Source organism: Cheilinus undulatus, linkage group 11 (genome assembly GCF_018320785.1).
Source record: "Cheilinus undulatus linkage group 11, ASM1832078v1, whole genome shotgun sequence".
NCBI classification, from domain to species: Eukaryota; Metazoa; Chordata; class Actinopteri; order Labriformes; family Labridae; genus Cheilinus; species Cheilinus undulatus.
Window position 1 is genome coordinate 25,730,462 of NC_054875.1, and position 11,861 is coordinate 25,742,322.

The 11,861-nt window shown below is 39.9% G+C and overlaps 1 protein-coding gene across 1 annotated transcript; it reads left to right on the forward strand.

The window, feature by feature from the left end:
* Positions 1–354: 354 nt before the first annotated feature.
* Positions 355–10,269, forward strand: hoxc1a (homeobox C1a). The gene is made up of 2 exons (XM_041800144.1): positions 355–1,107; positions 6,657–10,269. Exons 1-2 carry the CDS (start codon positions 558–560, stop codon positions 7,058–7,060), a joined length of 954 nt encoding a protein of 317 aa, XP_041656078.1. The 5' UTR covers positions 355–557; the 3' UTR covers positions 7,061–10,269.
* The last annotated feature ends 1,592 nt before the right edge of the window (positions 10,270–11,861 follow it).

Consider the following 11,861-nt stretch of genomic DNA (forward strand, 5'->3'; position numbering starts at 1 on the left):
AGGGCCTCGGGTTTTTTCAAGGAGCCAACGCAAGATTTGCATAATCCATTAGCTGCATCAATGTAGCTTTATATTATGCTAATTTACTCTTTGGGAACAGAAGTTTGCTTTGTTGGCGTGAAAAATAATCATTAAAGCAGAATGTGACCTAAAACACATTTCTCTTGAGGGAAATATAAACACAAAGTTTCTAGGATGGGGACGTCTGACGTCATAGCCTACCTGAACGCAAAGGTGAGAGGCAGAAAGAGGCCTTCAGTGTCAGCTGATAGATTTTAAGGCTGCTTTAAAGACATTTGTTGTTTTTTTTTTCTGTGGTACTAATTTTGACCTGAAGTGAGTTTCCTCCATGGTTGTCCTCTCTGATGACAGAGATGTCCAGCTATTGGCCGAGACCAGGAGGGCACGTCATCTCCATCAATCAGGGACTGCTGGTTCTCCTCTGAGGAATGTCCCCGCGCTCGTGCAGCCGCCTGACCACGCGTTACTGGATGCACGAGAGGCCGGGCATGAGGCGAGACCCCGTCCAATGATTATGCGGGAGGGGAGAGGTGATAATGACTTCCTATCAAGAGTTAACGGCCGAAGGGGAGAGTAGTAGCCCTCTGTTCACGGGCTGCTGCCAAGCCAAAGAGGTCATAAACCTGGACCCGGACTGCACGGCTCATCCTGAACTCTGCAGCCGTGACGAAGGGGGGGAAGTTGCTTCAAGATTTAACTCTCCGCAGCCCCGGTACTTAACTCTCTCCAACAGTTTGACTCTGTGCTCCTCTTTGGACAGCCCTCCTCCTCCTCTTCCACTCCACTGTGAGACTCTCGAGGGCTTCTCGGCACCGGCCTGCCCCCACTCGTCCCTTGTCCCCTGGCGGCGCAGGGCGCAGGGGCAGGACTCTCCAGGGCGCGGATGTTACGCGTCGAGTAACGGCGAAACGGGACAAAGAGGGTTCGGGTCACGCACAGAGCAAACTCAAATCTACTCCCTAAACGGTCCAGAGATTCACGTCGACGTGGAGAGTTGCACGACTGTGGACTGTAACGTAGCTGCTGTGGATGTAAACAGAAAAACTTTTGAGTGGATGAGAGTGAAGAGGAGTCAGCACCGGGCGGGTGAGTTTCCCCTTTCTCTTTTGGTCACGAGAGACTAAGCACGAGAGGAAGCAACCTCGAGACGTGAATTCATTCAGGACAAATGTGTTTATCGTGTATTTAAAGCTTTAGGAAACTTTCATTAATAGTTCGGAGAGTTTGATCGAAAGTTTTCTCTCACAGCGCCAGATTAAAAAAAAAAATGCTGACGTCTTTTGCGTCACCATGCATCGCTAACAAACAAAAGTAAAGAAAAACATTTTCTTCTTTCACAAAACACGTAAAATGTGACTAACTGTATGCTTAACGCCGGATTTGAATATGCACATGAGAACTCGGTTTCTATTTCCTTAACGGTTTCATGTTCCTGTGTGCTTCACGTTTGCTCCTCCTACTGCCACAAACAGGATTCAGACTGTACACAAACACAAGGATTGTAAAGTACAGTAGAGGCCTGCTCAGCCACAATGTATATTCAAGCCAGAAAATGATCAATTATTTAGCCCTGCCCTTCCTAACCAGCAGCCTTTGAATAATGCATCAGACCAGTGGCTGTGAGCCTCACAGGAAGTTGAGTAAAACTTACTCCTGTAAGCCAGAGTGCTGCCTGAGTATTGATTAGTTGTCTGTTTGTAATGAAAGCCCTTGTGTATTGATTTCAGTTTGCAGCACCTTTACATGTGTCCACCTTTTTAACATAATTGCTGTCACAGATCATCATTTCCCTGAGTGATGAGTCCTGGGCACAGAGCCCACAGAAAAATACACATCCTAGGCTTTAAATAAAAAAATACAGATAGGCTCCTAATGTGAGAAATGCCTATCAATCCTCAATTTTAAGTGAGTTATAGGACCCAATATAGATCCTTCACTTTGATCAATAGTGTCAGTTGACTGACTGGCCACTGTACTTGAGTTGGGTTTCATAAATTTTACATGGATGAAGATTTACTACGGTGGTGGTCGAGCCTTTTTTCCTCCTCTACAGTACAGTCAGTGTCTGCCGAGAGTGAGCTGCTGATCCAAATGTTCGCTGACCAAAGATGCAAGTCTGCCATCATAACCACACACCGCTTGTGGCGAGGAAGAAGGCCTCTGCAAGAAACACAAGCCTGATGCAAAATGCAATCCCTTAATGTAAAATCATTATTTGAAATTATGCTGCATCATCATCTTATTTGATTTGCTTGAAGTGTCCCATAGTGCAATGAACATAAAAATGCAATTTCTAGCATTGTTCAAAACTTTTTTTTTGGTGACCAACTTTTTATTTCTTTTTGATGGATTGAGCAGGTAAACATCCTCATGTATCGGTGGTATAACATGAATCAAACCCATTCATTTCCCAAACTTGTCAGTGTGGCTTGTATCATAATGCCATGATCAGTGGTGCTTCGAAAACTTTTAATTTATTCTCATATTTTCTTAGGCATCCAGTCAAGCAAAGGATAATCACTTTGTGTTATAAACAAAGACATGTATGACTATCTTGCATATTTAGTTCACAAAAATGGGCCTTGAATATTTACACTTTGTCACTTAACTCCTCCACCTAGTATCAAATTAGCAACAAAAGAAGTGCAGACTTTACCTTTACCAATGGGGCTGAAGACTTAAGGCTGAGATATTTACATAATTATGCATTTTTGGGTGAACTTTTCTGTATTACTTAGCAGTGTGGGGGGTAACGTGTTACAGTGCAATCATGAGTGTACTCGGGTTGCTTTTGTGTTGGCTTTGCCGTCCTTGGAGAGGGGGCTAAGAAGTGGGTAAACCTGCATGTACTCACTACAACAGTGGTAATGATGCAGAAGCACAAATTAACTTTAAAACCGTTATTGATGAGTCTGTAAAAAGACAAGTAATGTTTTTTTGTTTAAACTTTTCCCAAGTATGTTAAATTATGCAGCAAACAAACATATCTGTTTTATTTTAGTGGCATCACCTTTAGTATACCAAAGCATAAAAATGATCAAAAGGTAGTAACACAGATCCAGATCTTTTAAAACATTATTATAATAATGCTGCAATAAGAGAAGAAATAGAACCATCACACCTTTAGCATATCAAAAAGATGCTTAAACCCATACATAAAAGCATTTTATGATCCCAGAAATTGTGTACGTTTTAATAAACTTAATATCGTGATGCAAAAGTACTGACTGAAAAATATTTAGAGAGTCTGTTTAACATTCAAAAACACTTTGGCCAACTTATCCTGCTGCTGCATTAAAGGAAGAAAGAGGATATTGATAAGTTGTTTCTTTATTTCTAATGTGTAAAAATAGACTAGATAAAACCAGTTAAAAAAAGGAAATAGAACAAGAGAAGAAGAAATGAGGGACAATAGCTTTCATCTGCAAACATATAGACCAGGGTTCTCAAACTTTTCAGCCTCAAAATAAAGGTGCCAGAGACCTGGGACCCCCACTGTACCTGAGTGTGGTTGAAGCACACATGCAAGAATTGTCATGTGCAGACTTAGATTTTGAAGATTTGTTTAAACATTACTTGGATTAGAGCATAAATCTCACCAAATGACAATGTTTTCATTTTACATATAACCAATTTAAGGCATATATATATATATATATATATATATATATATATATATATATATATATATATATATATATATAATAATTATTTTTTTTTTAATGAGTAAAATATACTATTTGAAATAGTTTAAAAATATTCATTTTTGGGATGCATCTGGTGACCCCCTCTCAGTAACTTGTGACCCTCAAGGGGGTCCTAACCCCAAGGTTGAGAACCACCGATATAGACATCTGAGTTTACATGAGGAGTAGGAACTCATTTAATCCTACCTATATGGATTTATAAACTTCTTTGTCATTAATAAAGCAAAAAGTTGCTAACACAAGTAAAAACAATTGAAATATCAGTGTGTGGTGAAGAGTACTCAGACATTGACTGACATTATCTTCATTAAGCTGCTGTGAGAGATCCACCAGAAAACATAAATATGTCATATTTGTCTTTGATATAGAAAAAAGATCCAAACAACAGGAACAATTTCTAGCTACAGCACTATAGAAGCATGTACTGACCCAAAACCCTCAGAAAATCAGATGAATTCTCTCAGACATGTTGACAGATATTATTCCGAGGTAGCTCCTGCAAAGGTGCAGTAAGAGTCATTAACATCTATAATTCATTATTAATAGCAAAACAGTATTAAATAAACACAAAAGTACAATATCTAGCTTTCTTGTCCTACATGTATCTGATACCTTAGATTAAAAATTCGTGTGATGATGCCCCTTTGTGGGAGGTAAAGGTGGCAAATCAACCTTTGACTGATCTTGGAGTGATTTTATTCCTAAAACACATTAGCCACTCATCGGATCTGAATCTGTGCACTTGAGAAAGCCATTTGCTCCCAGCCACCCACTCACACAAAGACGTCTCCTCACACTACTGCTAGCATCTCTGTAACCTCTTCCTGCATCTCTCAGAAGGGGATCATCTGTAGGAGTAACTCATTAGCACTACAGTGTAACTTGTAAAAGAGTCATTAGTGAAAGTATGCTTTCCTCTGGAGCTTCTATTGGTTTTGGCACAGAAAGAAGTCTCGCGTATTCTTCCTGGTTGAAAGGCCTCCACAGACCTGCAGTAACCTGATCTCCTGGCTCAGTGTATATACTCCCAGTGCGTCATTCTTCAATTATGCTTTGACAGCACCTGAATTACTGTGGGCTGGATGCCCAGATGACTGAGGCAATGTGTATCGATCTATCCCTTTTCTTCTTCTCCTCTCCTTGGCTTGGGAGGCCCCTTCCATTCCCTCCACTGGCCGGCTATTTTTAAGTGTGCAAGTCATTCCTCAAATATTTAGTTTGATTCTTTTATGCCTTCTGGCTGGCATCAATTCTATTATCTTTGCAGCCATTTGTCAGAATGTGCATGTGATTTGCACTCCTGAAAGCAGAACTTCATAATTGCATACAGCTCCTCTGTATTGGTTCTTCTTCTCCGCTGCCCCCTAATTCTCTGGCTCGCCCACCTTGACATTCATTTCCTTAAAACACAGATGTCGACATTTATCCTATAAGTGACCTTTCCATCTGCTATGCTTTTCCAAGTGGCTAGGGGCCTGTTAACCTTCCTTCCAATGAGTTGTGGTGGGAGAGATCGCACTACACCTGGCACACTGACTCCATTATGTAGCAGCAGCACATTTTCTCAGAGGCAAACACTCGCTGACGACTTGCCCACAATGTCAGACTTGAAAAATCAGGATCTAGCTGCAGCTCCTGTCATTCATGGCACATAAGCATGCACAGATGATACTTTAATGTGTGACCCAGAAACCTCAGAGGAAAAACAATGGATACATTTGTCTTTAATGCAAAGTCTGGGAGGATTTGTAAACTGTTAAACTGTCATTGACACAGAAAGGCCTCAAGGCAAATTATTAATGAATCTGATGCAGTTAATGGACTGTAAATGCTGCAAAGTTTTTACGCATTGCCAAACATTCCTTTGTCTATATTTCTCTGCATATCTTAATCATCATGGCACATTTTTGCTCCACACTTTAGTGATCGTGATACATTTTCAAGCAGCACCTTTTACGTAAAACTTTAAAATCTTTAAGGTCAGAGGTGTCTGCATTAATCCTTCAGGCTGCAGTTTGTGATGTTGCATGAGATTGCGTTATACCGCACAGGTGTTTCTGTTGTTGTGTCCACTCCAGTAGATATTATTCTATTCCCCATACACCTGTTTTTACAGCACTGAAAGGTTTGCAGGGTCCCTGCGGGCTATTGCAAAAGTTGATTCAGTGGGGAAATACATCTAGTACCTACTTGATATTCAGACAGAGTAATGACTCCCAGGTGAAGACCTTAAATCAACAAACTGGTTCAGGGCCAAGCCAAAAAAAAAATCATTTATTTTAGAGCATTTTATTAAATGATTGAATATTTGATCATTTTAAGCAACAAAACCTCTCTTATTAATCACTCATTAATATTAGAGATACACCTATTATGAAAACGAGGGCTTATACAGATGTTTAACATAAGATTTGAGCTGATGCTGATGTTTTTTAATCACTTTTTTTGGTATAAGACTCTTAGTAAGGCCCCTTCAGACCACTTTGTCTAACTGGTCACCTTTAATGCTTTTTAAAAATCTCTGCTGATAGATATACCAGATGCCAACTTGAAGTTGATTGGACACTTTAGATAACTATTGATAACTGGTATCTGTTAATGCCACATCATTTGGCTGATGCTCAACTGAAAAAAATACTGATTTTAGCCGATACCAGTATTACAACAATGCATCAGTGCATCCCTAATTTATATAATTATTTAAAAAAAAAATCAAAACTAGCAGGTCAGCACTAGACAGATGGGAAATATATGTAATTATTTTGTAAGATTTTTTTTGTTTTGTTTTTTTTTTTACAAAAATGTGTATTTTTTTCTTAAAAAATTAAATTGTATTCCCTGTATTTGGTTATTTTTAATCTAAGTGTTTAGTGCTTCTATTCAGAGTGACCTCATTGCTCTTTCCACTGCTTTCATGTCTCTCCCCAGCCAGGATGCACATGACCTGTGGGTTCAGCATTGATGGCCCGGGCCTCGGTGCTGCGCATTTTGGAAACGGCACCCTCTGCTCGGATGTCCATCCCGCGCTGAACGGCACCCCGAGGACCAGCTTCAGCACCAGGCAGCTGACCGAGCTGGAGAAGGAGTTCCACTTCAACAAGTACCTGACGCGGGCCAGGCGCGTGGAGGTCGCCGGAGCCCTGCAGCTGAGCGAGACGCAGGTGAAAGTTTGGTTTCAGAACAGACGCATGAAGCAGAAGAAATTACAGAGAGACGGGCTGATCTCAGAGCCGGGGCCCGCGGCTGCTGCTGCTGCTGCGCTCTCTCACACCGCGGACACCTGCCTCTCTCCTGGACCGACCTCTCCCAAACACCTGCCCCTGAACTCGTGAGCCCTGCTGCAGATGTTTTGATTCCAGTTTGCATCGTTTTCAATCAGGCTTCACCTTTATTTGCTTACCACGATGGATGGATGCTTATCGCGAGAGGCGAGATGGCAAGTTTCTTCATGCTAGAACGGGTCACAACAATTTGTCATCGTGCCCGGCTTCAGACTGGCGCTCTGATTTGAATATTAAAATCAAGTCATCCCATCGCGCGCCACATCCACACAATGTAAACGAAGAAACATAATATTAATTGTCCACAGAAACGGTGGCGACTTGTTTATTTATTTTCTACAGTTTATACAGGAAGTGACTTTACTTAAATATATTTATTTTGAAGGGCGCTGCTTCCTGCTTTATATTTAAAATGACAGATAAATTATTTTTATTTATCCAAGTACTACTTTTTATCTTATTTATTTTAAGGGCATTTCAATAACTTTTTTTCAGCTTGTTTTTCATCATATTTCCTTGTCAGCTTCAGTTAATTCAAAAATTAATGATTTAGTTTTCTATTTTTCTTCCTTATTTAAAAAAATACTTTGCGTATTATTAAAGTTCCCACATGAAAAATGCTTCATATGTTTTACAAGTTAATTGAAAATTAAGGCTTATTTAGCAGAGCTCCAAAGGGCTTTTATTTTGTAGCCTACTTTTCCTTCATTATCCTCACCCCCCCCCCCCCCCAAAAAGATTAAAATGCCATAATTGACTGATAGATTTATCGACCTTTCGTATTAGAAGTATTGATCCGTGGTGATCCATCCATTTGAGGCACAAAACTGGGAGCGCTTGCATGCATGTGTAACTGCACGTTAATGGAATGTAGAAACGTCACGATAGGGAGCTGTTGCGTCTTTTATTACCGCGATACATGCATCAGAAAATGATCATTTAAGCCTGAACACTCATGCGGGAGGGCAGACAATAAAACGCTGTCTGTGCTGTTTTGCACATCAACCAATAAATTGCGCGCGTGGCCCCAGCAGTTCGTGCAGCACATTGAAATCTCAGCCTCATATAAAGTAAATGATTGTAAACCCGGCCCTTAAACACTGTTATGTTCCCGGTATGGCAGTGTGTTTCCGTCCTGTTAATGTCTCTTCCAATATCTAGAAACGAGCCGTCACACACGTTAGTTCTAGGGGAATATTGTTGTTTAGCTTTCAATTAGTGCTGTTTGCACTAATACTATTTCCTAAAGGGATATTAATGACAACAAAGGATTTACCATGAAGCAGCTGGGAATTTAAAAAATAAAAAGCTACAAACAAAATGAATTAATTAGGTCCCTTTTAAATCTTTAACAGGTGTCCTCCTGCACATAAAACACTGCTAATAAAATAATAATTAGACAGTTGCACCTCTGGACATGCAGGCTGCAGGGCAAAGCTAATATATGCACTTAAACCAGAGTTCACCCCTCACCTCTTGACCCTTGTCTTGCCTGGAGACACCAATGACCCGGTCAGCGGCTCACAGGGAGAAAGATGCACCATTCATTTGTATGACCTCCAAATCTGCAGCTTTTTCTCTTCCTTTTTTCTTTCTCTCATTTTCCTTTTTGCATTAAGAACTCTGGACGCTTTTGTTCCTCTTCCTGGCTCTCTATGTCCGCACAATAATATTTCATGGAGCTGAACAGAGAGGCGACCAGGCCATATGATAATTGTTCATATTATAATTCCATACCAGAGCTGCATAATGCTTTTTTTTCCTAGAGCTAACCTAATTCTTGCCCTATCTCTTATTTTAATAAGCCAAAAACTGTGCTACAAGCTCACTTGATAAACTGGACGAAAGAGTCTTTTCACACAATAGGTTTTTTGGAAATAAACTGCAGCCCTATTTTTAATAGCAAAGTTGAAAAATTAAAGTTACTGGTGCATACTTAACACTTAATATGATTCCATGCCAGCAAAACAAATTTTAGAGCAGTTATCCATTATATGCCCGATGCTTAGAAATTTCTTGCATATTCAAGTCATTTTTAAAGAAATTCAAACATTAATCCTCTTAAAACAATAAATTTTAAACGGTGTCTCATTAATATTAACAGAAAGCTAAAAAAGTGGAAAACTGCAGCTCTGCAGAGGCGTCTCTCAGAGTGTAAACATTTCAAAGTTTTTTTAGTAATTGATACAAATGATTTTACATGCGAGCCAGACTAAAAACTGTGTCTAGCCCAATTTATTTTAAATTTGCATTTAAACAAATGACATCCCATTAAGGCCGGCTCTCTCTAAACAAAATAGTACAAAGTGGAATGTTTAACAAAACCATTGAATGTGTCCTTGTTTTTAATGCAAATAAGAGTGCGCTTGTGAAGGTTATGAGGATGAGGAGGAGGAGGACAATGATGATGAAATGTGATGACAAGCCTGCAAGTCTAAAAACGGTTTCCCATGTCCACTGTTCCTCCTGAGAAGTGTATTACTTTGGCCTTATTACAGACTCTTTTATCATGTTTTTGCAAATGTGTTCCCTTATTATGGGATGAGATGTTACAGGTTGTAGCGTTGGATGTCTGCACTTTGTTAAAAAAAAAAAAAGAAGCAAACTTTATCATTTTTGATACTGTGTAATAGATTCACTTAAAAATACACACTGATTTAAAATAGTTGCAGTAAAATGTGCAGAGAGGAAAAAGCCTTCATGTGAATTATAGGGATGAGTTGAAGGTGAAAGAAGAGTTGATTTATATTGGGTGAACTATCACTTTAATTTCATCCCGTGGCAGCTTCAGCATTTGCCTCTCAATTGATGGAAGGCGAAACTGCATTGTTTGTTCAGACCTGACATTTAGCTCCAAAGCATTTGAGTGTGACTCTACTCTGATGAATTTGTGCTCTTCTGTAATTCCTTCCTGAAGATGTACGGTTTGTTCACAAGACTGACAGCTGTGCTGCACTTATACATATAAGCTGAATGAAAGGGAAATGAAACCAAAATAACTCATTGAACAAGTTGTCTTCGCCTATATTTTTCCTTTTCTTTACAGCAATAATTTCTCATAAGGAAATGTATTATAAAATCTGCTTTAGCTCACTTTTTAATCAATAAGAAACATTTTTATGACAAAGCTAAAAAAAGCCTCAGAATAATTTGTAAAAGTGAAATTACCTGCCTCATTTTTTCAAGTTAAACCAGCTAGAATTGGGATGTCAAACTAAAAGCTGTGATGTATTAGTTGTTGATAAATGAGCATATTGACAGCCTCTGTTTTTGTCTTGTATTTCTGTGTGTGAGTTGATGTGGACAGCTGTTCTCAAAGACTGCTGTGTGGCATGAGCAATGACAGAACATATGCGCCTTACATTAGCACATATAAGTGGGTTTCCTCTGAGCTCATTCTAATTAATGCTTAGTTGACCTAAAATTAACTTAATGCATAATATGCATGTAATATCCTCACCGGTGCTCAGGGGAATGATTTCAATTGATCAAGTTAAGTTCTTTCTAATTTGATGTGAAGCACATATAGATAGCTAAGCATCATTTGAATGTTCCATTTCAGCTTTCTGCTTGTCTGATTTTACTGTTTTTCTTTATTTGCACAGACTTTCATGCACTATTAGTCTTTTTCACTGGGCTCGCTCACAGATTTGACTACCAAACAATTTGAACATCAAGAAAGTTGAAATGAAGTGCACCTGCTTTTTGTGCCTACATTTGGATGCCCTGTGTGTACAATTACACAAATATGGGTTTTGTTTCCTAGGTGCTACTAATAAAGCGCTCAAAAAGATACAAAGCACCTATTTGAATAATTGTACGCACACGCACTCTCACACATGCGCACAAATACAAATCCATACATAACACATTCTGACAACAACATGAACACCAATCCCAGTCCTTGCCTCTCTCCTCTCCTGCTCCACTCCAGGGAGCAGATGTTTGGGGACAGCTTACAGCCTCAGCGAATTTCTGTGTACAAAGCAAACAGGCGCACTCAGCACTTTTGGCTGCAAAGGGAAATTTGCTCTTGAAAGCAAGGGAGGGGGCGAGAGAAGGGGGGGGGGCTGTGAGTCAATGTAAGGTATAGGGATAGGAGAGGAGGGGGGGAAAGGGTAAGGAGGGGTGCACACAGAGGTGAAAGTGTGTCAAGGCTGTTGCACTGGATAATTATCAGCTTCCTGTTTTTGCATGGAAGCAGCATCATGTACAGTCCAAATAAGTACATATAAAGCATCAGTAAAAATCCAACAAGGTGGCCCCTGCTGCATATTTGATTGTGTATAGTCTCTCTGACCCCTCCTGAACAGCTCTGTCTTCTCACTAGTCTGGATTGCCCTTTCAAAAGTTGCAGACAAGCATAAAGTGAAAGGAAGAGAGGCAAAACAAGGGAATGAGCCTTTACAGAGGTTGCTGATACTGCACATGAGACACTAGCTATAACCTAGGAGCAGCTATGCTAATGATGCCATTGATATAATTCAGTGATTTAATGGTACTGGTACTGTGGCAGGATGCTGCATGTTTGTGCCCTAAGGAAAACTGCCATAATAGTTTATGCTCCTCTGGCTGACAAGATTTTATTTTATTATATGCCTTTAAAACTCCTAAATAATCTTGAATAATCCTTTCAAATGCAGCTTAACCAACATATGTTTCGCAAGATGCTGCATGGCATCTTATCTTTAAAAGGCTCAAACCTCAACACACCAATTGTGTCCAAACATGACATCAAGCACAGACATGTTGACCTCCAATCAGTGTATTATGATCCCTAAACAAACCATCATAAATGAGCCCTGCAATGCTTATTTGTCTGAACGGAGGCATCCCCCTCCTCCTCTGCCCC